We start from the raw sequence: 27,932 nt of genomic DNA on the forward strand, positions 1-27,932 counted from the left end.
AAGTCTGTGCAACTTGGAGAGCTGGAGGACTGGAGTCTCTGCCATGCTGGCTCTGGGCATTTCTGTCCCTTGGAGTCAGCGTGTTGGTGTCGTGTGAGTGCCAGGCACGGGGCCAGGGGACACCCACTCGCTGCTCGTCCTCCCCAGGTGCAGATGGAAAAGCTGCAGCGGCGCGGGGGCGGCCGGGACGTGTCCCTCCCAGGAATGTGCTTCGTCCCCATCTTCATTTCCTCACCTTCGCCCGGGCAATGCTGTGGTTTGTCCTCTCTGATTGCAGCGGGGATGTGGGGAAAGGGGAATGTCAGACACAAAACCGGTACAGAGCCCTTGTGTGAGTGCAAACGTTGCCCTGAGCAAAGCCCCTCAGAGTGGTGCAGGTATCACACAGTCACCGCATCACCTCATGTGTCACACAGGTGATTCACGGCTCCTCCTGGATGGGGAATTGCCTTTTCTTTCATCTTTGTTTGCCATTGAACTGCTATGTCATAAAAACACACATTGCCCAGAATATCTCTGATAATTTGGTAATGCCACAGGGCAGCAATTAAAATCATGAGCATTAATTAAGACTTAAAACTACATTAACCACCTAAGGATGTTATTTCCATGACCTCCCATTGAACACAACCACAAGGACTGCATGTTGTTTCTATCACACCCTTTGAAGTAAAAGGCTGAGTATTAAACCAGATCGTGCCTCTCTTCTTGAGCACGTGCACACTGAGCCCATTTTTAATATATTTCAAAATCAGAATTCCAGTTCTACGGCATAACGGCAGCTTCATGGTAGCAAAATGGTGTTTAAACATACAATTGGGTCTTACTTTGGGGGAAAATGGAGGTGAAGTTCTGGCTCCAAAATTACATATCAGCAGATGCAGATGTCACCTGGATAAAACCACTTCCCTCCTTTTATATGTTTATAAAGTTTGCCCTGGAATCAAATTACCATAGAAAATTCCCTAAAATGAGCCGAAAACCACTCATTAATGTCTGTTTCTAAAGTGATCTTTTCTGTCAAAGGAATTGAGTGTTGCCTGAGAAGTCAAACCATCTTTCTGGACTAAATTCCCACTTTCCAATACCTGCCTCAAGCTGCTGCTGCCTGTTAGCGTGAGCCAACCCTGCAGCTCCCTCTTTGGTGGGGTTTCCTAAGGTCAGGGCTAATTATTAATGCTCAAGGCAAAAGAATCTGTTTTCCACACCTCCCTCACACTGTGCAGTAGCAGGAGTAATTAAAGCAGGAGGTTTCATTAGCAAAGTGTTATTTGTTGTTTCTATAGGAACACAGATGTGCCCAGACTTTTACAGGAGGAAAATATAAAGCAAGGGTGAATTCCAGGAAGCACCTCGGTATCCCTGCACTGGGTGTTGCAAGGGCAACAGCCAGAGGGGCACAGGCATGGCAGGGGCCTCGAGGAGCTGCAGGAGGTGTTGGTGGTCCCTGCAGCACCCATGGGGACAACAGGGTCCCTAAGAGGTGACCTGGAATGGGGTGTGGCCATGCCGTGTCTGTCCCGACCCTTCTCAAGGATCTGATCTTGAGTGATTCCACCCTGTCTTTATCCAGCCCTGGGACATGAATTCCCCCCCAGGGAGAGTCCCTGGGTTGCTCTGGGCTCCCTCCTCAAGGCTGTGGGAGTGGAGGGAGCACAGTCTGCAACCCCAGTGGAGGTGATGGGGCTGGAAGTGCTTCGGGGTGCGAGGGTCTGGAATTGTGCTGCTACTGGCCCATGGATCATCCAGGATGCTCCGTGAGGATGAGCAGTGGCCTTTCTCCTGACCCTACTGATGAGCTCACTGATCATTGGCATTAAACTTCAAACCACAACCGTGTCTCCTCCTCTCAGTGGATGCTGGGGGTGCTTGGGGCAGCCAGTGCCCCGTGAGGGTCACAGGGGTCTGCTCTGAGGGGGCAGGGGGGCACAGCCCATGGCACTGGGCAGAGCTGCAGGGCTGGGGCATGGGGGGCCTCAAAACTGTGGAGCCCTGCCAACCTGGCTGCAGGGCAGATGATGCGCTGCAGACATCATTCCAATGTTTAGGGGAAAATGAAGAATTCTCTCTTATCTCCTCCTAAATTCCAGACAGATCTCTGGAGGAGGGTCATAAAGCGGTGTGGCCAGCTCTGCTCTCATTCTCACTTAGTCTCGTTGCTCTGATTCATTTCATTGAGTTAGAAGTTGGATTTACAGAGTAATAAATGTGTCAGAATGCAGCCAAGAATGTGTCTGAACTGGCTTTCCAGGAACGCTGGGCCAGCTGACGGCAGTGGGAACTGCTGTGTCAGGAGCAGCCACCGGCAGCCGGGGAGTGCCACAAGAACTCCCAGAAGAATTTTAATCCTTTTGCTTGCACAGACCATACCCTCCTCTTCCCATCACTGTTTTCCTCACCCTTCAGTGGCGCCTTTGGAAGCAGGAACCAAACTGAGCTGGGTTTGCCTGTCTGGAGGGACAGCAGCCAGTGGATCCCTGTCCTGCCTGCAGCTTCAGATTGTTTTACCCCAAAGCTTGGGGATCCAGAATGGGGAGCAGCTGCTGGGGCAGAGCTGAGGTGTGGCATTTACAGGGTCCTGTCTGCATCACTTGGGCTTTGTTAACTTGCTTGGCCTCACTGGGTTAAGGCTTCAGCAGTGCTGCTGCTGTGCATTGTCCAATCTGTGAAAGGCAGGGATTCTCCCGGGCTGCACCTCCCACCACCGGTGGGATCAGCTCCTTTCTAAACTCCCCCTCCACACCCTCTCCCCTAAAGCCACCAGGTCTCAGGAGTTACAGAGGTGTGGGTGTGAAGGCCCCACCATCAGGGTACCAAGGATGGAGAATGTTGCTCCTTCCAGGCAAGAGCTTTGTGCCACAGCTGCAGGGGTGGGACAGCCCAAGAGCATCAAGACCAGACCTCGGTTTGCAGGACTGCAAAGAGAAGCTTTATTTGATTTCTGTGTGTGGCATGGAGGTGAGAGAAGGGTGACAGAGGGTAAGGAGGGGTGTGATAGTGGGAGAAGGTGCTTTTGATGATCCATATGGCAAGAACATATCAGCTGGGATCTGCTTTGCTGTGCTGGGTGAGGTTTGCAGCAAAACAGGCAGTGCCTCAGTGGGCAGCCTGGGTGATCTGCTCCCGGGAGGAGATCACCTTCCCATCCTGGACTTCCTCGAAGATGGTGCGGATCTGACGGGTGGTTACTGGTCCTGCAATGGGGAAAGAAGGAACCATTATTTCCACGGCAGCAAGGAGGAAGGGTCTTAAAGATCTTTGTCTTACAGATTTGTTACTACAATCATCACATCAGAGACCCAATCTAGCACCACATTCCTACTGCTGAATTGTACATATTCAGTCTGTTCAGATAATTTCTAACAGGTGTTTCGATATATCATAATATTTGTTATATTAAAAAATGTTAAATTGTAAAATTTTGTATATCAGTTCAAATTTTGGAAATATCATAGAACAGTAACTTTAGTAGAAAAGTAAAAGGAGTCTGTGCTTAGAAGGTGGGTGAGGGTATGAGAGTTGTGTATGATGAGAGCTTCAGCCAGGATCTGTTCTTACCTTCTTTCACAGAGGCGTAGTGGGAAGACATGCTATGGGAGGAGAACAAGGAAAAGGTAGTGAGAAACAGGAAAAAAGTGAGTAATCATTATTTAAACCCTGCCTTTCTTTCTTGTACTAATATGTTATTAAAATGCTTCTGGAAACTGCCAGTGTCCCAGCTGAAGGAAGAAACTGGTAAGGATGGATGTGTAACACAGGGTTGTCAAACACCAGTGCAGCAGCACCTGCTCCCAGCCCAGGATCACACAGACATGGGAGGATGGGAGTTGGAACCCAGGGATGCTGCAGGGCTGCTGCAGTCACTGGGCTCTTGTGGACTGGTGGGGCTGAAAACAGAGGCCTTGTTGCATGGAATGGTCAGGAAATGGGCTGAGAGAACCCGCCAGGGGATGCAGGTGGTTCATGTTCTCTTTCCTTTGCTATGACCCATCTCCTCCCACCCGCCCTCCAGCGAAGCCCCTCACGCACTGGGCGTCCTCGCCCTCCAGCAGCCGGCGGTACGTGGCGATCTCCTGCTCCAGGCGGCACTTGACGTCCAGCAGGACCCTGTACTCGTGGTTCTGGCGCTCCATGTCGCAGCGCAGCTCGGCCAGCTGCTCCTCCACGCCGGTGATCAGCATCTGCAGCTGGGCCAGCTGGGTGCCGTAGCGTGCCTCGGTGTCGGCCAGGGTGCCCTCCAGGGCCGCTTTCTGTGGGACGGGCACGGGGCCGGGCTCAGGGGGCGGCCGGGGTGGGCACAGCCCTGCATCCCTCTCCCTGCCCGCAGCCCACCCTCGTACCGTGCTGAGCTGCGACTGCAGGTCGATCTCCAGGCTCTGGATCGTGCGCCGCAGCTCCGTGATCTCCGTCTTGCCGCTCTGCAGCTGCTCCGTGTTGATGGCCACCTCCCGGTTCAGCTCTTCCGTCTGCAGAGAGGCAAAGCCGTGCCCTCAGAGCCTCAGCAGCGGCCACAGCCCCGGCCCCGTGCCCGCTGCTCGCTGCCAGCTCCTCACCTTGGTGAAGAACCACTGCTCGGCGTCCCTGCGGTTCTTCTCGGCCAGGCTCTCGTACTGCTCCCGCATCTCCGCCAGGATCTTGGTGAGGTCGATGCCAGGAGCAGCGTCCATCTCCACGCTGATCTCTCCACCCACCTGCCCGCGCAGGGCAGTCATTTCCTGACACAAGAGAGAAACACATCTTCATGCAATCCAAGAACCAGCATATAAAATATTCCTCTTGAGACAGAGTTCTTCAGGAACGCCAGCATTTGGGAGCTGATCAAAAGGGAGCAAATTGGGGTATTTGCTCCATGACCACAAGTAAAATAATTTAAATTCTTGAGAAACCCCCACTGGAGTTAATTCTCCAGAGAATAAAGAGGGCCTGTAGCTGGTTCATTCCTCAGGGAACAGGCCTTCCCAGCCAGAAGCTGCGAGGATTGTTAATAAACCTCTAACAGCCACAGTGGGTATTAGTGACGTGGTAATGGGAGTGAATGGGAGTTCCACAGGCTCCAGGGTGGATGTGCTGCTGTCCAGAGTGTATCCCCTCTGCTGCCTCCCCAGCACCTCTCACCTCCTGCCCAGCAGTTCAGAACTCAGTGTCTCCTTAAAGGCTGGACCAGAGCTCAAATTTCAGGGCCCAAGGTGGCCTTTTTAGAGCCCAACTCTGTGCTCACCTCCTCATGGTTCTTCTTCAGATAAGCCAGCTCCTCCTTCAGGTTCTCAATCTGCATCTCCAGGTCGGCTCTGGACAGGGTCAGCTCATCCAGCACCCGGCGCAGGCCGTTGATATCAGCCTCCACGCTCATGCGCAGAGCCTGCTCCGACTCAAACCTGGGGACACACACACAGTCACAAAGCTGCACCAGCTCCTGCCAGCTGGGCACACAGCACCTAGGTTTGCTGCCTCCACACTGCTGCTGGCATTGTGGCACTACGTGGCCCCATTGACAACTTTCCTAGGGGGAAATGCTGAGGAAAGTGATTAAACGTGTCCAACTGAGTCCATAACATCACCCTGCTCCTGACACCACCAGGCCTTGGTACTGGCCCTGGGCTCTGTGGGGCTGCACACACACAGCTGAGGGCACAGGGCAAGGTCTCTGCCAGGGAGAGGCTGTGCCAGAGATAGACAAGCAACAGGAATGAAATAGTGGTTTTGGATGGAGGCAACACAATCTCTGGGTGCCTGTAAGACTGAGATAACCATCTGCTTTAGAAGTTGCACCCTCCTTTTGAAGGTTTTGCTTCCACATTGCATTTCTGATGTTTGGATGGGATGTTTTTCCTTATTTCCTCAAACTTCCCTGCACACTTTCCTCCATTTTTTTCCAGGAAATGTGTCTTACTTGGTCCTGAAGTCATCTGCTGTCAGCCTGGCATTGTCAATCTGCAGCAGGAGGTTGGAATTGTCGACTGTGGCCACCAACACCTGGGCAGTGAAAGATAAAGAATGTCAGGAATTCCTCCTGGCTGAGTGTTGGGACAGGAACAATACTTTTGGGGAAGTTTGGCATTTCCTTAGCAGAAGTGTGTCTGGAATCAGAACAAGTGAGATGCAGCTGAGACTGACTGCAGGAAGGGCTGGTTACTCCATGACCTCCCTTTCCAAAAATCTGTCAGTGTTTCAAAAGGCACAGTGAGATAGATGAGATAGAGAACATAAGATGTTTGAGATCTGATGGTGGCCTTTGTTCCTATCCTTCAGGGCAGGTGTTGGTTGTGGAAAGGTCAAAGGGACCAGTGGGGTGTCTATGTTTGGCATACCTTGCTCTGGGATGGATTTAATTTGTTTGCAGCAGAAATGGAGCAAAAGGCAGTGAGCAGGTGCCTACAGATTCTGATTTTCATATTACCAAAGCAGAAGCAAATAACCCACACTGGGAGGAGATTCAAGTCAAAGTTCAGGAGAACTCTGTTGGGGAGAGAGGGAAAAACCAAGCTCCCTGCATCCTTTGCCAGCACTCCTGCAACTCCAGCTTTCCACAGCTTCCAGAATTGCTGGGGGCAATTCATACATGGGACTTAACTCCATGAATGCAAACTCCAGCATTTCCTCCAAAATGGTATGCTGGGACTCAAATCAAATGGAGAGGAATCCCCCCTGAGCTGCTGGGCTGGAGGCTTTGCACCAATTCCAGCCCTGGAGCAGCACTTGCCAAAAGAGGTAAAAATCTCCTTATTGGTCAGTTCCATCATTTTGTCTTTATCATCTAAATCTCCTCAACAGAAGGAGCTGAAACAAGTTTGCAAATTCTTTCCCTGAGTGTTTCCAAATATGACATCAGTGTTTCACAGTTTGCCCACAGCAGTAAATTTTCCTGCACCTTAATTTTAAACTCCCAAGATCACACATGATCAGTGCAGACCTGTCTGTTTTCTTCATTTTTGTGTTACGTCCTCTCAGATCTGTTCCTGCCAGTAAAAGCCGCTGCTTGTCCCACTCACAAGGATGTAACCAAAAGCTGACATTGAGACATCTCTAATTTCCAGCTGGGCACTCCACACATACCACTGGGACACTTTTTACGACGTAATTAGCGCTGACTAATTACAGAGGTAACAGTCATTGTTTCTGCTTCCACTCTGACACACAACATCCCGCTGTGTTAATCGCAGCATCCTACCTTGTTCCTGAGCTCCTCGATGGTCCTGTAGTAGGGGCTGTAGTCACGGTCAGGACCAGGTCCCTGCTTCTTGTACCACTCCCTGATCTTCACCTCCAGGTCGGTGTTGGCCTCCTCCAGGGCTCGCACCTTGTCCAGGTAGGTGGCCAGGCGGTCGTTGAGGTTCTGCATGGTCTCCTTCTCCCCCGCCGGCAGGATGCCGTCGCCGCCTCCGAAGCCTCCTCCGAAGCCTCCTCCGAAGCCGGCCCCGAAGCCGGCCCCATAGCTGCCCCCAAAGCCCCCGCCTGCGCTGCTGCAGTAGCTGCCCCCAAAGCCACTGCCGAGCCCCGAGACCACGCGGGACGAGACGGAGTAGCTGCCCGAGCCCCCGTGCACGCTGGGGGCCCTGTAGCCTCCTCCCCCGACACGCACGGAGGAGAGCCTGCTGGAGCCTCCCCCCAGGCTCCCGAAGCCCTTGAGCGAGGTGGAGGAGGAGTATTGCCTGACAGTGGTGCTCATGCTGGAGGCTGGAGGTGCAGAGAGACGCGGCTCGGGCAGCGCAGCGGCAGCGGCAGCAGCGAGTGTTCGCTCCCCTGCCTCGGGGCCCTTTATAGCCCGGCCAGGAGGCGTTGCCGGCGCCTTTCGACACCCCTGACAGCCAAAGCCAAATTCCAGCATCATCATTTTCCTCTCCTTGATTTCACATCTTTTGTCACATCCCACCAGCAACGCTACGGCTCACATGGGACCTTCTTCCTCCTCCATTCCCAGCATCTGTCGCGATCCAGGTCCCTGCTCAGGGCTATGTTTTGGCATTCCCAGTGTCCATTCCAGCTCCACCCGCTGCTCCCTCATGAAATAACACAAGTGAATCCTCTGTCATCCTCCAAGTCACCTGCAAGTATCATTGTAAAAATCTACAAATCTATTTATTTGCTTTTTTTAAGAGTCTAAAGCCAAGGAAAGCTGCTGACTTAAGAGCTCAACGCATCCATAATCTTTACGTGGGCCAAGCCAAAGCCAGATGGAAACTTTCCCATCAGGACCTTCATCACAGGACAAGCACAGACCTGGCAGGATTTGTGTACTGATACAGGATTCGGTAGAAATCTTGTAGCTCAAAGGAGAATAAACTCCATCAGTTTCTGCTTATGTACCAGCCTGTGCTGAATCTCCCCACGGAGACTGGAAAGTCCCTGCAGTGGTGGGGTTTCAGTCAGATTAAACAGCAGATGAGTAATGTTTCCCAGCAGTACCTGCTGTGCTCCACCACCTTTCCCAAATCCCACAAAAACTGCCTGTGACTTCTAAAACATGTGTAGAAGCTAAAAAAGTCCTGTGCCACAATTTCTCCTCTCTCAACACTGAGGTAGGGTTTAATGCTTAAACATCCTAAACCAGAGGAGAGGAACTGAAACTCTATCAGCCACCCACAGCCAGGGCACATTACTTGCAATCCCTGATCAGAGGAGAAGGATCAATCCCTATCAATGGGAAGAGCATGATCAGTCTTTATCGAGGGGAAGAGTAGGATAAATCCTTATCAGTAGGAAGAGTACGATCAATCCTTATCAGTGGTTGTGCTGTAGGCTTTTTCCTACAGATTTGCAGCTGAGGACAGCAATGCCCGTGGTAACTTAGCAGGAGCAGCATCACCTCTATCAAAAGTGCTGCTGGGCAAAGCCCAACACAACCAACACTGGGGGTGAGGACACTGAAAAAAAACACTGAGGTGCCAGCACAGAGGAGAGGGACAGTGCTGGCCACACCTGTCCTGGGCTACTGAAAGGCTGAGCAGAATGATTACACAGCTCGACAGGTATTAGCGTGAAAAAGCAGCAAAGAAGCAGGAAATGTGGCACTGTTTTATTCTTACTTGGGAAAAAAAGCCCTTCACTGATGTGATGCCAGCTCTTGTTGTGTGCAGTGGAAAATCGCACACCCAGCCCGGCCTGCCTGGCTCCAGCCATGGCATTCTCAAATAAAAGTAGTTTTTTTTGCTTTTCAGAGAGGTGCCTGTGAGGTAGTGAAGGAGTTATAGGGATTAGGAACCCTTTTGTGCTTTCCCTCACGTTGTGATCTCCTTCCTTCCCAGCTCCCTCCGGCTGTTTTCGCATTATAATGCACTAACTGATTTTGGAGGTGCTCAGATGTTCTCAGAGCCTCACCCTCAGTAATTCATGGTGCCTCCTTTCTTTCATGTTCCCCGAAGGACACAATAACAACAAGGCTTTATCTGCCTCCTGTTAGATCTCAGCACTTCACAGCAGTCATGCTCCCTTTAGCAGCTCCAGGAGCGTGGGGTGACTTTCTGGGCAGCCACCAAGGAAACAGCTCAACAAGAGAGAGACTCTGGATCCTCTCATTCGAGGGCTCTGCTCTCTGGGCACCACTGCTTCACATCCATGGGCTTCAGATTTGGAATTTTGACTACGCAAGCTGCAAAAACTGAGAATTTGGAATGCACGTGTTCCCCATCTCTCAGAGAGCTGGGGAAGGAAGAGACCTGGGCACAACCCAACACTGGCAAAGGCCAGAGTGAGCAGAGGACAGTGCTCAGCTTCTGACACCATCCTGCAGCAACCTGGCAGGGCAAAGATCAGATGTTCCTGGCCCATTTCCCTCTGCAGTGGGGGGTACAGGATTACCCAACAGCCGTCGTGTGAGAGCTGTGCTCCAGAGCCACCCTGGGCCACCCCTGCTCCCAGTTCTTCCAAACACACTCACTTTGCTCATGTTTGCTCCAGCAAACACCCTCCTGCTCCAGGCAGTTCCCACGTTGGCCCTGAGCCTCCCACATGGGCTAAAACCTGTGCCGTGAGGTCTGACCCCTCTCAGGTCACCCTCACATTTTTTTTTTTTTTTTTTAGGCCAAGTTACAAGGCAGCCTGAAGGTGCCAGCTACCCTAACAGGAGGCAAAGCCCTTCCACAGCCCACAGGTAAGGAACACCTGGCCTTACAGCTTTTCTTTCTGTGTTATCACAACCTCAGCCCAGGTCTCAGTTCTTTTACCAGGTGTGGCAGATGTCAGACAGTCTGGAGATTGTCCTGCAATATCAGCTTTTCCCTGGTCTTTTCTGACCGATGCTCTTGTGGGTCAGCTGCTGCCCTGGCCCCTGACTGAGCTCCTGAACAACAATCCCACATCAGCCTCACTCTGACACCAGGAACCCTCAGCACAGAGCTCCCCTGCACTGGCTGTTGATGGGACATCAGGATACAGAGGAGCATTAACTGCTTCAGCTATTTCATGTTACCAAAAGAATTCAATCTCCCAGGCTTTTCTGAAGCACTCACCCACAACAAATTCCCTTGAGATAAAAGAAAAAAAGAACACATCATAATGCTCGGGAGATGGTATCAGAGTCTGTTCCAGCAAGAAGCACGCCAGAGATGCTATCTCTGCCTTGTGTGCTGCAGCAGGGAGAAAACAACTGAACCCCTTGGTTTGCTTAGGAGGGGAGGTGACATTATTCTGCTGGGGTGACCACGCAGCACACACAGTGTCCAGAGTGGCCAGGGCTAGTGCGAAATGGCCATGGTCAGTGTGTTGCATTTGCCTCAAACAATAACACCTAATTATGCTTTTAATGGCATGAATTACAGGTAATTAGGAGCCATTGCATTTCCCCTGTGGGCCAGCTTCTCCCGAATGCCTTCCACAGCAATTCCCAGCTCCGCGGGAACTCACTGAGGGTTGCAGGCCTGGGAAAGGTGTCTCCTGAGTGCGAGGAATGGCAGGCACAGGCTCTACCCGAAAGTCTGAACAACACAAAATAGGCAACAAATATATCAAGGTGTGGAGTGACATATGATGTCTTTGTTTCTATCTCAGCTGTCGATTCTTTACCATCTGCCAGGACGTGTCCCGACGGCCCCCCCACATTATCTGGAAAAAGCCATCCCAGATCCTATTACCATGAAAGGAAACAGTGGTTGTGTGTGAAATGGAAACTCCCTCTGGGCAGCCCGGGGCACATTGCCATCAGCCAGCGAGCCGAGCCTCTGCTGCCTGAGCTGCAGGGTGGGGGTGATGCCACCCCATTTAATCCCCTCCTGCCCACATCGAGAGACTGAGAGATGGACAGCACAGCCCAGCCCAGCCGCTGCAGAGGGGAGGAGGCAGCAACGGATGCAGCCAGACAAAGGGAAGGACAAGGGGAGTGACTCTGTATTGTCCCTCTCCAGGCTCCAAACTGGAGCAGTGAAGCCAGACATTGCTGTGCCACTGGGACCCTCCAGCTGCTCCATTGGTGGCCCCATATCAGAGCCACTTTGGGCTACTGACTACTCCTCTCCTCTCCTCTCCTCTCCTCTCCTCTCCTCTCCTCTCCTCTCCTCTCCTCTCCTCTCCTCTCCTCTCCTCTCCTCTCCTCTCCTCTCCTCTCCTCTCCTCTCCTCTCCTCTCCTCTCCTCTCCTCTCCTCTCCTCTCCTCTCCTCTCCTCTCCTCTCCTCTCCTCTCCTCTCCTCTCCTCTCCTCTCCTCTCCTCTCCTCTCCTCTCCTCTCCTCTCCTCTCCTCTCCTCTCCTCTCCTCTCCTCTCCTCTCCTCTCCTCTCCTCTCCTCTCCTCTCCTCTCTTCCCCTCAATATGGAACAGGGTGATGTTCCTCCATCTGGCCCAGGTCCTGGCAAAGCCTCAGGTCCCAGCCCTGTGTCATGGATGCCTCATGAGCCACCTCCACCAGCAAGGGCTGTGCTGAGGCACAGACCTTCTCCCCAGCAGAGACCCACTCTGCCTGTTTTGACACAGCATGTGCCAAGGAGATCCTCTCACGGAGTGATTCCCCAGGAATCAGCACTGCTGACACAGCCAGTCCATGGCTTCTCTGCTCGTCCAAGTGGCCAGTCAGTGCAGGGCAATGGGGTTCTCTCTGCTGCATTCAGAGATCGTGGGCCCATCTGGCATGAGATGGTCTTTCCACAACTGCTGAAGCTCTTCCCCCCAGTCCCACTGCAGTTGTTCATCCTCGTGGCCACCCAGGCACTGTGACAGCCCCGTGCACTGCCAGCCCACCCCAGGCTGAGCACAGCCTCTCTGCTGCCACATTTCAGCAAGGAAGGTACTGAACAAAGGGTGATCACACCAGTCCTGTCTCCAGGGGCTGGCTCAGCCCTCCTGCCTCTGCCTGGGGATGAGGGACTCACTCGAGCAAGCTCAGCACTGCACAGTTTGGCTCCCTGCGGGCTGTCTCCAGTGACATCCTAACTCATAACTCCAGACTGGGCCCAGGTAAGTGACAGTGTGTGCAACCACAGACCACATATGGGGACTCCCTTGTCCAGAGCCCAAGGGACAAGCTGCTCCAATGCTGTGTGGGATCAAGGCTCTCCCTGTGAATCTCCCTGAGCTGCAGTCAGAGGTGTGACCAGACTCACTCTGGCGGGCAGAAGACAGATGGACACACCTCAGGGCTTGTTTTACTCAGAAGAATATTTTTATGTCTGAGCACAGCCAAAATCCCAAGCCACCGGGAATTTCTTGAGCTTTATCTCTGTGGCAAACTCCAACCTTTGGGGTTTCCCACATTAGTTTTTCAGCATCTGTCTTCCAGGCAGCAGCAGCTCTTGCATTTTCTCATGTCTTGTTCTTCGGTGTGGCAATACGATCACACCCTGTCTGCTCATTCCTCTCCCCTCACTGAACATGGCAGAGCCGGCACGAACATTGTGCTGACTGTGAGCAATGAGCAGCGGCTCCCACATTCATCCTGCTCCCACACCCGCTGCAGCCCGGGGCAAGGTCTTCAGCCGGATGGGAATCCCGGCTTGGGACACCCGTGACGTTGGTGGTGGGGAGAGGCAGGTACCAGCATTGGCCTGGAGATGGTTGTGCTCACAGAAGGGAATCACCATTTAATCCCTGCTCTGGAGTAAGGCCAGTCACGCCAAAGGACCCCAGGGGGATGTGACAAACCTGCTGGTTGTGACAGGGACTCCACCAGCCCTGTGACTCCTCCACAGGAGTCCCTGCTGGCATTAAGTGCCTTCCTGCATCAAGACCTTGTCCTGGCCCCTGCAGACTCTCCACAGCAGCACAGCCCTGATGACCAGGAGGATGGGCAGGAGCAATGGGAACAGCCCCACAGACTGTGTTTTCCAGCTGCCCCCAGGGAAGCCCCTCTTCTTGGTGGGAACCCCAGCTCTGCTCTCAGTCCCCTCTGGAAGGGGGCTGTGGTCTGGCCCCTCAGGTAGGATGTGCCGTGTGTCCTGGATCCCTCCTCCCCGCCCTCTCTCTTGCTCCTCGAGGGCTGATGGTTGTGGCAGGTGTTGCCTGTGAGGCTGCACCATGGCCTCGGTGCAGCAGAGCCTTGTCACCTTGTGCACTTGAGGGGACAAGGGGACCATGCTCCAAGAAGGCCACCACAGCTGCTGGGAGAGGAAGGGGCTGCCCAGCCCTTGTGCTCGGGAGATGTACCCCAGAGCAGTCCCTGTAACCGGGCTGCACCGTCACTTCCCACATGATGGTAATGACTTCGCTGTTCATTAATCTGTACTTGGCAGGGAGATTTATGAAGTCATTAACAACACTGAAACAGTCGGTGCCTACCAGAGGCCCCTGGCAATAAACTGCCCCCTCCTTCCCTGGCTCCCCCCAAGGACCTGAGCCCCCACCCTGCTAAACCCCTGTGGGGACCCCATTCCCTCTCCAGCTCCCTCAGCATGCCCACGGCACTCCTGGCCGAGGGCCACTGCCCCACCCTGCAGCTCTAATGACACTAATGATTTTCTGAACACGAGTGCAGAGCCAAGGCCCATCAGCCGTGTCTGGCAGGAGGCAGTGGCTTGCCCGGGCCTGGCACACGCTGGTCCCGCTCTCGCCCGGAGCGCGGTGGATTCTCCGATACGTAACAGTAACAGTAATTACACGCTGCAGCTCTGTAAACAGCTTCACCTCTGTTATTATTCTGTTAATCCGAACTTCTGGCTCAGCCCGGTGCTGCAGGACCAGCGGGTGCTTGGTCCCATGCTCAGTGTGTGAATGCAGTTCTGCACTGCTGGAGCTGGGCTGAGGCTCTCAGGCAGAACTGAATGGTGGGAGCCCCGGTGGTGCCAATGATCCTGGTGGCCCTTATGCCCCAGTGTCCCACTGGTCCCGGTGGTGCCGATGGTCCCAGAAGCTCCCATGCCCCAGTGTCCTGGTGGTCCTGATGGTCCCGGTGGTCCCAATGGTTCCCTTGCCCGGGTGACTCAGTAGTCCGGGTGTCCTGGTGGGGCTGGTGGTCCAAATGCCTCAGTGTTGCCGGTGTCCCCGCCCCGCGGGAGCCCCGGGTGTGATCGGACTGCAGTCGGGCATCTGGGCTGGGACCTGCCCTGGGGAACGGTGCTGTGATCCCGCTCTGGGCTGTGCCCCAGTGCACAGGGACCCCTGGGGAGCAGGGGGATCTAAGGGTCCCGGAGGTACCCAGTGGAACCGGCTGGGATAGGGGGCGGGAGGATTGGGCTGTACCCCGTGGAGCCGGTGTACTCCCGGTGGGAGCGGGAGGAGCCGGGGGTCCCGGAAGCACCCGGTGGAGCCGGGTGGGATCCGGGGGTCTCGGTGGGAGCGGGAGGGGCTGAGGGTCCAGGGGGCACCGGTGGGGCCGGGTGTGGTCCAGGGGTCCCGGTGGGAGCGGTCGGGACGCGCCGGTGACACCGGGCGGTGCCCGCGGGAGCGATCGCTGCGCACGGGCGCCCCCTGCTGGCAGCGGCAGGCGCGGCGGGGACGGGGCGGAGCGTGCGGCTGTGCTGGGGTGTGCGGGGGATACTGGGGCGTGCAGGGGATACTGGGGTGTGCAGGGGATACTGGGGAGTGCGGGGGATACTGGGGTGTGCGGGGGTGTGCGGGGGATACTGGGGTGTGCGGGGATACTGGGGTGTGCGGGGATACTGGGGTGTGCGGGGGTGTGCGGGGGATACTGGGGTGTGCGGGGATACTGGGGTGTGCGGGGGTGTGCGGGGGATACTGGGGTGTGCGGGGGATACTGGGGTGTGCAGGGGATACTGGGGTGTGCGGGGGTGTGCAGGGGATACTGGGGTGCGCTGGGGATACTGGGGTGTGCGGGGGTGTGCAGGGGATACTGGGGTGTGCAGGGGTGTGCACAGATGCCCTGTGGGCAGCCGATCCCTGCCTGCATCCTGCCGCCGCTGCTCCCCGCTGCCCTCAGCCCCGCAGCCGGGCGGGCAGCCGCCGGTGCCGGTGCCGCAGAGCCCCCGCATGGCCGGGGCGGGTGCTGAGCCGGGCGGAGAGGGGGGAGAAAAGCGTGAGCAGCTGTGTAAGGTGACCCCACTCGTGTGCTCGCCTTGGCGTGCGCAGTTCTGACGCGCACCCGAGGCTGCTCCGCACACACAGACTGCGGGGAGAGCCCCTCTGGCACCGGGCACTGCCGGGGACACGGGCCTCGGCCGTGTGGACTCTGCTCTGCTCCAGCCCCGTGTCTGTGACTGCACAGCACAAGTGTGAGAGCCCGCCCGCGGGAACTATGCAGGGCTCCTTCCCGAGTGATTCCCCCTGGGAATGCCCCCAGCAGGCTCACCTCGAGCCCCTGGCCCTGAGGCGCCACTGAGCACTGCTCCAGCTCCTGCTCCAGCTCCTGCTCCAGCTCCTGCTCCAGCTGCACAGGCACCCCTGAGATGTGTTGGGCCTGTTAATCCTGTGCAATGGCCCTCAGTTTTGATAGCCCCATGAGCCCCAAGACCCTTTGGAATCTGCTGGCCCACAGCTGTCAGGAATATGTCCACCAGCCCAGTGATGATGTCCCACGATGATGCCTGTCAAATTGGTCAGGGTGAGGGACACCGGGGGCACAGATCAGACCAGCAGTGCCCTGCATGGTCAGACCCCTCACAGAGCCAGGGAGGCACCTTTTTTCTGGGTCTGCTTAGACCCTGAGACTGGGACACTGCTGGGATGCCAGCACAGGCAAGGCTGTGTCCCCTGGGGGAGAGCAGTGTCTGCCTGCTCAGACATCCCATGGGATGTCCAGGCTGGAGAACACAGGGCCCCACACCTGCGTGAGCCCAGTGGTGTGCACCCACCCAGCACCCTGACTGCGAGTGCTGCCCTCCACACCGTCCACCTCGCTGCCCCCGCGGTCCCCGTGAGTCACGGGACGCATTCCTGGGGCAGGAGGGGACATGTGCGCTGCAGGGACAGGCCGGCGCGTCATCCCCTCGCTCCCACGCCCGGGGCCGGGGCGGCCCAGCTCCAAGCTGAAACTTGTCTGACAGTAATTACAAGGGAGATGAGGACTTCAGAGGATTTACATTCCTTTTGGGCCACACCTGGGAAAGAACTTTCACCATCAGCCAGTTCCTGAGAAATAAGTTTCCACCTGCGTGGTCCAGCCACAGCCCTGCCCAGGGAGCCCAGTGGGACTGGGGGGCTCCTGACAGTCCCATTTTGGCTTTGTCTCTCTGCAGACAGCCCCAAACCCTCTCCTGCTGTCCCCAAAGTTCCTGTAGGCCCGGGTGCTGGTGCCTTCTTTCCCTGTGTAAGGTCGGTGCAGCTCAGTGCTCAGCATTGCCAGGGTCTGACCAACCATCCCTAGGGATCAGAGTGGGTGGTTGTGGTGACTGGAAGCAGATGGTCGGGGGGATAGCACCGGTGTCCCCAAGAGACTGGAGCCACATGGGTGGCCAGTCAGACCCTTCAACTGGAGCCTTGTCAGGCCCTTCACCTTTGCTTTGGCTGGGCCACCTCCCCAGTGACTGCCTGGGACCCGGGGCTTTGACCCAGGGCATTGTGAGGAACTGGGGGACACATGAGACTCACTGGGTGAGGGGCCATATCTGCTCAGGGCATTTCTGTCACTCTCAGCTGGCACACAGCCCTCCCAAATCACAGACATGGCTGGATCTGCTGAACCCCTTGGACATATTCTGTTCATCCCAGATGCTTAACCAGTAGGGAAAGAGCTGAGCTCCCCCTGGTCCTGAGCTTCTCCTTGTCACCCATGGAGAGACAGGCAGCCAGTTCCTGAACCAGGTTTGCCCAAACCTCCTGCCCCTCTTCCTCCAGCCTCCCCTGTTCCCCACCCTGTGCCGGTGACCCCACTGTGGGATCACTGGGAGGCTGGAGCTGCTGTCCTGCTGCTGGCCCTGGCCCAGCTGTGCTGCAGCTGCACGGCAGCGGCTGTGGCAGGGATGTGAGCCTTGACCACAGCGCAGGTCAGTGCCTGGTGCTGCTCTGTGGCTCATTGGCAGCACCAGAGCCACGGGTGACCCCAGCCAGGCCAGTGTGACACATGGCACAGCACCAGCACTGCCAGCCAGCCAGCAGCTGCTTCATGTCCTGGGCCTGGGAGTCAAGCTCCATGCACGGGGTGTGAGTCCCATGGCCAGGGCTGCCCCACATTCACACAGTCGGTCCGTGTCTGTGTCCCCTCTCCGTGTCCCTTGCACTGCTGACGGGGCACTGGGACAGCAGCCCCGTGAGAGTTCAGAGCGTTGTCTTTGCAGGGTCCCGGGGCTCTCGGCTGCAGCCCAGCAAGGGGAAGAGGGGCTACTTCAGCCTCCAGCACATCCCAGGAGCCGCTGGGAACAGGCAGCGTCAGCAGAGCACCAAGTCCAAAGTGTTTTGCAAGCAGAAGGGCGCGGGCGATTTCCTTCTTTGGCAGCGCGGCGGCGGGGCGGCACACCTGGCTGGGGCACACCTGGCTGGGGCACACCTGGCTGGGGCACACCTGGCTGCGGGCACCGCCTGGCAGCGGCCGCGAGGGCGGCGGCGCTGACGCGGAGATGGGAACGCGGGCAGGATCCGCCTCGCTAATCACAGCCCAGCGCCGGGCGTGGGGACAAGCCGCGGCAGGGACGCGGCCCCGGCAGCCAAAACAACGCCGGGGACACGCCTGCAGCTCAGCCCAGCACCCCCAGCCCGGGGGTCTCCTGCCCAGGGGCTGCGTGTTGGAGCCGCTGGGCAGCCTCTGAACCTGTGTCATGTTTGCTTCCAGCGAGGCTGACAGGCTCAGAAAGAGCCTCTGAGCAGGGGAGGCTGTGGGGAGTTTGATGCCTGTTCCTAAGTTCAGGAGTGAAGGAAAAAAGAGAAATGCAACCAGAGTCTGCCCTGGAGCAGGGGGATAGTTGGAGAGCCAGGCAGTGCCCACTTCTGATCTCAGTGTTCAGGGTTTGAGCACCTGGCCCAGCCTGGCGAGAACCTCCTGTAGGGTTGGGAGGTTCAGGGCCAATATTAGCCCTGGCACCCCAACCCTGGGCTTCCCTGTGCCCCCAAAATCCACTTGCTCTGCCAGCCCTTCCTGCCCCATGCCGGTTCAGCCACTGTGGCTCTGCCTCTGGCAAGTGCAGGACTGAGCCTGTGGCACAAGCACAGCAGAATCTGCAGCAGGCTGAAAGGCTCCATCTTGACCTGGTTTTCCCGGGAAGCTCCATGCCAGGGGCTGAGTGCAGTGGCTGCTGGGAAGACCATGAACACAGCTGCTGAGCAGTGCTCTTACATGGAAATGCCTCTGCTTAGGGGTCCAAGACAGCTCATAACCAAAAGAAGGGGCTGTCACTGAGCAGTTTTACAGCTGCAGCCCCAAGGCAGTGCCTGCTGAGGTTTCCCTGCTAGGCTGGCTTTTGCTGGTTACTGAGATGTGTCCAGGCAGCTCTGGGACAAACACACTGCTCCTGCACCTTCAGGGTGCCAGGGGAGCCCCAGGAGAGTGAAGAGGCCCAGGGGACCAGGCAGCTGCACAGCACGGCAGCAAACAGGAGCTGCGGCTCTGAAGGACCTTGAGCACTCCAGGGGTCAATGTCCCCTCGAGTGTCCTCTGCTATTTCAACCTGTGCCCTTCCAGGGCCAGCCTGTCCCAGTGCCTGTCTGGGCTTTGGGAACGGGGCACTGAGACCCCAGAGTGTGGCCGTCCCAGCCCCCCACTCCCAGCTCCAGCTCCCGACCTGGCAAGGAAGTGCCATGGCCAAGTGTTTTGCAAGAGGCAAATCCCTGCCGTGCCAGCATCATGCTGGGACGGGCAGCTGGGGCTGGGCTGGGGCTGGCATGGGGAAGGATCGCTGGCCCACAGCCAGTGTTTGGCCCTCGGGGAGTTGGTGTAGGCAGGGATGAGTGTGCCTGGCTGCGGGGCAGGGAAGGGGCCGGGCTGCGGCTGGAGCTGCGTGGGGATGTGCTCACACCCCGCACAGGTTTTGCCTCGTAAGTGAAATACGAACTGGAGTGAGGCAAGATGCTGACCAAGGTGTTTGGCCTGACCTGCCTCTCTCTCTGCTCGAGTCAGCAGAGTGGGGACAGCTCTGCCCTGTGCTCACCATTTCTGCGGCTGTTACCCCAAAAATCTTGTGGCCCTTAGCCCCAGATCAGCAGGACGTGGATTCAGCTGGTGTCCATCCCCTGTCACACCAGGGCAGGATCAAATGCCTGAGCTGTCTGGCAGCCAGGCTGGAGCTAAGGGGCACAGGGCCAGTGCACAGTGGCCACTGATTCTCCAGGGAGGGCAGGGGCTGCTCTTCCCTTGGGCTGGGGCTGCTCCTCTCATGGGCCTTGGAGCCCCTGGCCATGAAAATCTGCTCAGAAAGGCTTGTCCCCTCTGCCCTTGCTGTGCCAGGACAGGGGACTCTGCTGTGACCCACGTTGTGCAGCAGCAGCACGGGGCAGGTGTCAGGGCACCTGGGAGGAGGGTTTCACTGTGCTTCCCAGTGCATTCAAGTTATTCCCATTGCTGGGCACCCACCATGGCAGGAAAGGGCCCAGATGCACCCATCCTGTGGGTCCAAAGACCTGTCCAAAGACATTGCCAATGCTGGGGATGGTGCTGGTGATGAGCTGGCACATGCCAGGTGCCCAGCTCAGAAGGGCCCTGCGTGGTACACAAGATTCTAGCAAAGGTTCATCCCAGGGTCTCTCCATGGCCCCAGTTCTCTCCCTGGCATGGAGCAGGGAATTCCCTCCAGAATGGAGGGGAGGTGCCTGGCTCAGGCAGAGTGGAAGGGCAAGATGAAAGCAGGGGGCTGCAGGGCAGGACAGCTGCCTTGCCCTGCCCAGATGGATCAGAGAATCATGGAATCCCAGAAGGATTTTGGTTGGAAGGGACCTTGAAGCTCATCCAGTTCCACCCCCTGCTATGGGCAGGGACACCTTCCACTGGATGAGGTTGCTGTAAGCCCCATTCAACCTGGCCTTGAACACTTCCAGGGATGGGGCACTGAGACTGGGTGCAGCAGGGCTGGAGCCATGCCAGGCAGCAGTGGGAGATGAGCTGTCTCCAGCTGGACTCCGTGTCCCAGGCTGCTCCTTGGCTGTGCTGGCCAGCCCAGCCGTGCTGCAGCGAGGGAGCTGTGGAGCTGAGCCTGGTACCTTTGCCCCTTTCTGTGGCACTGGAGCAGTTCTGTGTCCCTTGGCCTTTGCTGTGACAAACTCCAGCAAAGCAGGAGGTGTCTGGCCGGAGCAGCTCCACTGGCGATAGCGAACAGGCTGTGTGGGGCTGAGAGGCAGAGCCGCCGTGCGGGGACCATCCCTGCTCCGGGCACAGCCCCATGCCGAGGCTCTGAGTCAGCCCCGCGCTGCCTGCGCCTGGTGCCGACAGCTCCTGAATCCATCAGAGACAGAATGAAAACCGTATCGTGGCTGTGCCTGTCCCTCTCCCAGCTGCTCAAGCTGCTCTCGATGCCTGGTCTGGGCCTTTCCACTGCGGAAAACCCTCTGGACCGGCTGCCTGTCCCTAGGCAGCAGCCAGCACTTCCCGGGGCTCCCAGCGCTTCTGAGGATGTCTGACAGAGAGCACAGGCACTGCCCTGAGCTGCTCCCACCCTTCCTGGTCTTTGTGATCCCTGTTCCCATGTCAGATTTGCTCCAGGCTGATGGCAATGCCCCAGTGACACCCCCCCCCCCCCCCAAGGTGGATGTTTTTTCGATGCATCCCCTGCGATGTGAGCACAGTGATGTCTGCACAGGGCATCCACCTTGGCCAAGGGAATCCCCGCGGGTGCAGGAGAAAGCCCATGGGAATGACGAAGGGATTGGCTGGGGCTGCAGCGAGGGGCAAAACACCCCTTGTCTGCAGGAAAGCCATGGCATCTCCAAGATCCTGGAGAACCCTCCCTGAGAGAATTCCCCAGAGCTGAGCCGCTCCATCGCTCGTGCACAGGTACCGGCACGGAGCGGCTGTGCGGGCTGAGCCAGCTCCCTGCTCCTGCTCACCTCTCCCAGCAGCACGGGCGGGCTCAGCCTGTGCCTGGAGCTCTCCTGGCACCTCGCGGAGAGCAGCAGTGTCACAGGAGGGAGCCAGGGTGGGGACCCTGCCAGCGGAAGCGGGAGCTGAGCAGTGCGAGGGAGGCTGAATAAACACCCTTAAACCGGGTGACTGTAACACACCCGGGTTATACCGTATCGGTGCCTGGAGGTCACTGGGTTGACAGGAATCAGGATGTGCCCACGGCCGGCCCTTGCTGTCCCGCAGAGTGTGAAACCCTCCGAATGTCACACCGTGCACAGTGCCTCCATCCCGAGTGTCCGACAGCTGGGGCCACAGCGAGCATCGCGCAGGGCTGTGGGTGGGCAGCGGCCAGTTCATGCAACACCCCGGGGTCTGCAAATTTGGGATGTGAATGCCAGAAACAGATGTGTAAAGAAAGGGAACGTAGGACTTGATCAGGGAATCCCTGCACTGCCTCTGGCCCCGTGACAGCCGGGCTCACCCTGCTGCTCTTTCCAGGAGCAGGTTAATCACCAGGGCTGACGCCTGTCAGTGTTGCCCGCACTGATTAATGGGATCAAATATCCATCAAACATCCAGCTCATCCTGAATCCCCGTCTGTGCAGTCACACAAAGGCTGCAGGAAGGATGTTGGAGGAGAAAAGCTGGTTTCTAGGAATGTCCCAACCCGGAGGGCATTGCTGAGCTGCGGGAGAAGCAGTAAAGCTGAATGCTGGGATGATTCCTTCCATTCTGCTGCACTTCCCAGGTGGGCTGGGGGTGGCACCAAGACCCCCCCAACATCAGAGCACAGTGCAGCTCTTACCCACTCCCAGAGAACAGCTCATGCTTTGTCTAGATCTATGTGGCTTTTGACCCCATTAATTGTCAGAGATTTACTGTTCTTCACATCTGGAGTCTCAGAGTATTTTTAGCACCCGTACTGTATCTCCGAAATGGGCTTGCAGGACCCAGTAAGGAAAGAGCTGCAGTAAGCACTGCACTGACTGGGCTGGTCACCCACCAGAGCCCCCAGGAGCCCCAGGGCCGCTGCTGCAGGACTCCCACACAGTCCTGAGCTACATCACACTGGGGTCTCTGGGTCTGGTGTCACATGCAGGGGTACACGGGAGCGTTTCCCCGTGAGATCCCCAGGACTGGCAGTGGCACCACTGCTGGGCAGACCCCGTCACCACCAGTACGTTTCCTTGTCACAGGGCTGCTAGTGCCCCTCGCTGCCAAGGAGCACAATGGTCCCCAGGAGCACCCCCAGATGTGACTATGATGCCTCGCAGTGAGCAGTGACAGCACAGGCGACACAGGCGGCTCTGGGCTCCCTCTGCTCCTCCTGCTGCCCCTGAACAGCCTCTGCCAGCTCCCCCGGCACGGCCACGGGCCCACGCACCGGGGCTGCGGTGCACGGAGCCCCCGCACAGCCCGGGGGCACAGACTGGATTGTCTGCCAGGCGCCGGGTACGAGTGGAGCTGCCTGCCGAGCTGCTCCTGCAGGAGACCGGCATTGCCACCTCGTGGGGAGCCGGGAGAGGCACCTCCTCGGGCAGGACTGGTCGGGAGCAGCACCTAGAGATGGGCAGAGGGGAGGAGGGTGCAGGGGCTCAGCCGTGGGGCCCAGCCGAAGCCACTCATGAGTGCAGGTGCCGGCTCTGAACCCTGCTCATAGCAAAATCAGATGTTAACACTTCCCTGAGAGCTCTCAGCCCTCACCAGGGATCAGTTCAACTCTGGTGTCTGACACACACTCATCTCTTCTGGAGTTGGACCAAAGGCTCTGGGGACCCAGCGGTGAGGACACAATCAGGATGTGTTGTGTGACTGTGCAAATCAGAAGTGACACTGATAAATCGACTCTCTGGGGTATCCTGGCTCAGCAGCGGGGCCAGCCCAGAGCTGACATTAGACTGAAGGTACCAATGGCTCTGCTTGAGTGTTTGGTGTTGAATATGAAGAGCAGCCCCTCAGCTGCAGTGAGGGACCTGGAAATGCCTCCAGCAGAAAGATGGAGTGCAAACCTCTAATTGCTTCTCTTGTCTGGCTACTCCACCATGCGGCTGCTAGAGACAGCTCCTTCTCTGGGAGAGAAGGAAAATCTGATCAGAAAATGAGGAGAGAGAAGAACCATCTGCTTGTTCACGGTGGTCGTGGAGCAAATTCATATTCTAATGAAAATCAGTTCTCCAGCTGATCTGTCCCACAGAAGAGACAGATGCTTCAGAAACACCAGAGAGACACAAATACAGCAACGCAAACAATTCCCTCTGCCCGGTGCAAGAGAAATCATTTGCCTTTATCTTAAATAAAACCCCCAAGAATGATGCAACATCCGACCCATGAGGCGTCTGCCAGAGCCACAGATGGCAGCACACCCAGCTGCCAATAACCTGTCAAACCCACGTCGTGCTTCAGAGATGGCTCCGAAGCAGGGCAGGAACACCTACACAGGGAGCTGCGGCTGCAGGGGATCCAAACAGAGCTGAGGAGCTCCTGAGGATCCTCAGCCCAGCAGGCCCAGGCCTCCCCAGGGACATGTTCCCACTCCATGTGCAGCTCTAACCCGCTCCCAGAGAAGAGCTCATGCTCTGTCTAGATCTATGTGGCTTTTGACCCCATTAATTGTCAGAGATTTACTGTTCTTCATATCTGGAGTCTCAGGGTATTTTTAGCACCTGTACCGTGTCTCCAAGCAGGATGTGATGTTCCTGTGCCAGCAGTCCCCGTCCTGGCTGAGCCACAGCCCAAACCCACCAGTTTGGGGGGTTTATCCACGGCAGCACTAGGAAAGCCATGGAATATCTGTGTTTAGCAGCTCAGTCCTAACACTGTGAGCCAGGCTCCAGGCCCTAAAATTAGGACTCAGGAACAGGATTAAACCTGAGATCATCAATTTCCACTGCCCCTGGTTTGGGCCCCTTTGGGCTCACTGCCCTCCTGAGCTGACTCCCAAGAACACCTTTGTCTCTCATTACAAAAGGACAGGAACTGCCCCTTCCCAAGCACCATGACTGGGGTTACTGAGATGTGCTGACCCAGCCAGGCCTTTGGGACCCCCCAGGAGCACTCAGGACAGACAGCAAAAGGAACTGAGCTCACCCTGCACAAGCTGAGGTTTGCCAAGGCCTGCGAGACTGAGCTGAGGTGCAGTAAGTGCCAAGGGATTCATTTCACTTGTTTAAAGAGAAAACCCTTCCTTTCCTGTCAGATTCTGGTGACACCTTCAGCGCTCCCCTTCAGCAGCAGAGCCCCAGAACTGTGTGTCCTCTGAGCATCTCCCTGCCAGCAGCCTGGGAACAGCACCCTCCTCTCTGCCAGCACACGGCTCCCTGCGTGCTGCAGGTGTGGTGTCACTGTGGGGACAACCAGTGACAAACCCCGGTACCAAACCCACATCCGCAGGTGAGCTCCGAGCGTTCCCAGGCTGCAGCTCCAGCAGGACTGGGCCCAAGATCACTCCATGCCCGGAGCAGTTGCAGGGTGGTGACCAAACTGTGCCAGGCTCAGTGAGGGGACTGGCACGGCCACCCTGGGCCGGGCACAGCAGTGTCACCCCAGGCTGGTGAGCAGGATTGCTGCGTGTTCCTGACACCGGGAGATGAAGCACTGGACAGGCAGGAGCCGGGGCCTCTCCATACCCACGGGTGGCTGGAGGAACACCTGGAGTGCCCACAGGAGCCCCAGACGGCTCCGGTCAGCCCTGGGCTGTCCTGCTGGATGGATGTGACGGACGCAGGGTTGGGAATGGGCAAACTGGTTTTGGCTGCCCCCGGCTCCTGCAGCCACCACGGCTGGACAGGATGTGGCTAGTGAGGGGCCGGTGAGGGGCCAGCAGGGAAGGGGAACAGTCTTTCGAGGGTCCCAAGGGGATAAGGGGTTAGAGGGTCCCAGGGAGATTTCAGGAATGTGGAGGAGGGGTTGGGAGGTTTGGGGAATCCCAGGGAAGCTCCTGAGTCCCAGAGAGGTTTTGGAGGGGACAACAAGAGTGTTTTGCAGACGGTTGGAGGATCTCAAGAAAATATGCGAGGTCTGGAGGAGACTTGGAGCCTCCGTGAGGGTTTTGGGGCGCACCGTGTTCTTTGGAGGGGAGTCCCAAGGGGATCTGGAGGTGTTTGAGCGGTCCCGGGGAACATTCTGCGGTTCATGGGGGTATTTTGAAGGTCTCGGGGATGAGGGTGGGCGTCCCAGGGGGATTTTGTGGGTCCCGGGAGGATTTTGGGGTGCAGGGGGATCTCGAGGGCGGTGGAGGCGACCCCGAATGGGAACGGGGGTCCCGGGGGGTCTCGGCCGCGGCCCAGGCGCCGCACTGCGCACGCGCCACCCCGCGCGCTGCCGGGCCCCCCTCCCGCGCATGCGCCCCGCTCCCCCCGCGCAGCCGGGGCGCGGCCGCGTTCGCCCGATGCGTCCTGACGCCCCGCGCGGCGGCCAATCATCGCGCTCGTTCGCCGTGCGTGATGACGCCACACAGGGGCGGTATATAAGCCGTCGGCGGCGGTCCCGCCCCCCTGACAGCGCCTCGAGCCGCCGCCGCGAGAGCATCCTCCGCCCAGAGCCGCTCCCGCCGCCACAGCCGCCCCCGTTGCAGCCGCCGCCGCCTCCGCCGAGGGAAGGGAAGCGTATCGTATGTCCGCTATCCAGAACCTCCAGCCCTTCGGTGAGGCCCTTTGTGCGGTGGGACCGGGGGAGCGCGCGGGCCCCGCCCTGGCCCCGCCCCGTGGCGCAGTTGCTATTCCGGGCCCGGTTGCGTCAGCCACGGGGGGGTGGGGGCGGAGCCCAAGCCTGACGGGCGGGCAGGACGACCAATAGGGTGGAGGCAGGGGCGGGATCTGCGCGTGACTGGCAGGCTCATGGGGGCGGGTCCGGAGTGTGACGGGCGGGCGCGGCGGCCAATGGGGCGTGTCCTACGCGTGATGGGCGGATGGGGCGGCCAATGGGGTGGCGTTGCGGCGGGGCCTGACTGCGCTCCCCACAGACCCCTTTGCGGATGCAAGTAAGGGTGATGACCTGCTCCCGGCCGGCACTGAGGACTACATCCATATAAGGATCCAGCAGCGCAACGGCAGGAAGACCCTCACCACAGTCCAGGGCATCGCGGATGACTACGATAAAAAGAAACTGGTGAAGGCCTTCAAGAAGGTGGGGCTTCGGGGCTCGGGGGGCAGCAGCCACTCCCAGCAGGGATGTTTGTGTGGTGCTAAGGAAGTTTTTGTGTCTTTGCTGCAGAAATTTGCCTGCAATGGTACTGTAATTGAGCACCCCGAGTATGGAGAAGTGATTCAGTTGCAGGGTGACCAGCGCAAGAACATCTGCCAGTTCCTTGTGGAGGTAGGACACCTTCAGCTTGCTGCTTGCTAAAATACATGATTTGTTAAGAACACACAGGTCCCTGGGTTTGAGCAGCGTTTGGATGCGCAGAGGCATCAACCCATGCCGTGAATGCATTTTCTGTCTTGCAGATTGGACTGGCTAAAGACGACCAGCTGAAAGTCCACGGGTTTTAAGTGCCTGTGGCCCACTGGAGCTTTATGCAAGAAGATATCCTTACCATGAAATTCCCACCTGTCCCTTGTCATAAGTTTAAAACCAGCCGGTTTGTGTAATGTAACGATCTTGGGTCCACTGTTGAGTCTGGACTGTTGTAATTGGTGATGTAATAAACTGACACGAGCCCATGCTATCTCGTCTGGCTGTCCCTCATTTCCCAGAGGTAACGCGGGCGGTGGCACCATCCAGCCTGAAGCCAAAAGTTCCAGCTGTTCCCAGCTATGCCCAGGGACTTGGCCTGTCCTGGTGGTTCCTCAGTCCAGCTGTGCTTCCATCCTGACAGAGGGGAATCGTGTCCTGCCTGGTGTGAGGCCCCAGGACATGGCACCGTCCCTCTGGGCAGTGCTGGCTCCTGGAGGCAGAGGAATTTGGGGAAGCCTGGCTTGGAAGGAGTGACAGAAGAGTGACCCGGAGGCCAGATGGCAGCAGTTCAGGTGCCAGTACCTGTGAGCCCTGAGGCACCAGGCACGTGGAAATGTCCCATGGGTTAAACTTGTGTCAAGGGCTTGATGTTGGACTAACGTAAGGAGCATCCCTGTAGCTGGAGCTGCTGAGCCTCGTGGGGACAGCGCTGCTGCCTCGCACCCTGTGCAGTAACATGGCTTTGGTTTTATTTCTAATGTTTTGTTGTCATGTATTTAAAGTTATTTAAATAAAACCGGTTTTCAAAAGCCTGTGCGTGGTGGGTTCCATCACTCCCAGGGGCCAAAGCACATTCTCTTGCCAGCTGTGGTACAGGCTCAGTGCTCAGGGGCCTGGGGGGATTCTTTGCCCTGGGGGCTCCTTGGCTGCCTGGGGGTTGGCCCTGACTCTGGCCCACCGCAGGAAGAGGAAGTTCCCTTTGTGCTGTCTCTGCTGCTCCTACCGGGAGCTGAGGGAAAGCCGAGGAGTGGGTGGGTGCTGAGTCATTCCGTGCCAGGGCTCCATAACCCTTGAACCGGCTTCTTGTGTTCCTCTAAATCCCAGGGCAGGGTCAGCACTTCTGCTTCCCGAAAACTGCTAAGGGGAGGAGGGAGAGGCGCTGCCGCCCAGTCGGCCTGTGCCACAGGTCAGGGCTGAGTGCTCTCTCTCTTTTCTGGGCTTGGGCTCAACAAGCAAGAACGACAT

General features: G+C 57.3%; 2 protein-coding genes across 3 annotated transcripts; one reads left to right on the plus strand and one right to left on the minus strand.

Moving 5' to 3' along the window:
• Window positions 1-2,906: 2,906 nt before the first annotated feature.
• LOC136372240 (keratin, type I cytoskeletal 14-like) lies at window positions 2,907-7,890 on the minus strand. Its single transcript, XM_066336760.1, has 8 exons — window positions 7,169-7,890; window positions 5,891-5,973; window positions 5,219-5,375; window positions 4,554-4,715; window positions 4,341-4,466; window positions 4,030-4,250; window positions 3,559-3,590; window positions 2,907-3,194 (listed from the first exon to the last, which is right to left on the minus strand). The coding sequence occupies exons 1-8, from the start codon at window positions 7,829-7,831 to the stop codon at window positions 3,097-3,099; spliced, it is 1,542 nt and encodes a 513-aa protein (XP_066192857.1). The 5' UTR covers window positions 7,832-7,890; the 3' UTR covers window positions 2,907-3,096.
• A 17,727-nt stretch (window positions 7,891-25,617) lies between these two features.
• Window positions 25,618-27,496, plus strand: EIF1 (eukaryotic translation initiation factor 1). Of its 2 annotated transcripts, XM_066336936.1 has the most exons (4): window positions 25,773-25,935; window positions 26,254-26,417; window positions 26,505-26,606; window positions 26,738-26,958. In XM_066336936.1, exons 1-4 carry the CDS (start codon window positions 25,905-25,907, stop codon window positions 26,780-26,782), a joined length of 342 nt encoding a protein of 113 aa, XP_066193033.1. In that variant the 5' UTR covers window positions 25,773-25,904; the 3' UTR covers window positions 26,783-26,958. The 2 variants fall into 2 exon arrangements, with proteins under 2 accessions (XP_066193032.1, XP_066193033.1); XM_066336935.1 differs by lacking the exon at window positions 26,254-26,417 and having other exon boundaries at window positions 25,618-25,935; window positions 26,738-27,496.
• Window positions 27,497-27,932: the final 436 nt, after the last annotated feature.

The sequence above is a fragment of the Sylvia atricapilla genome, chromosome 27 (genome assembly GCF_009819655.1).
Source record: "Sylvia atricapilla isolate bSylAtr1 chromosome 27, bSylAtr1.pri, whole genome shotgun sequence".
NCBI classification, from domain to species: Eukaryota; Metazoa; Chordata; class Aves; order Passeriformes; family Sylviidae; genus Sylvia; species Sylvia atricapilla.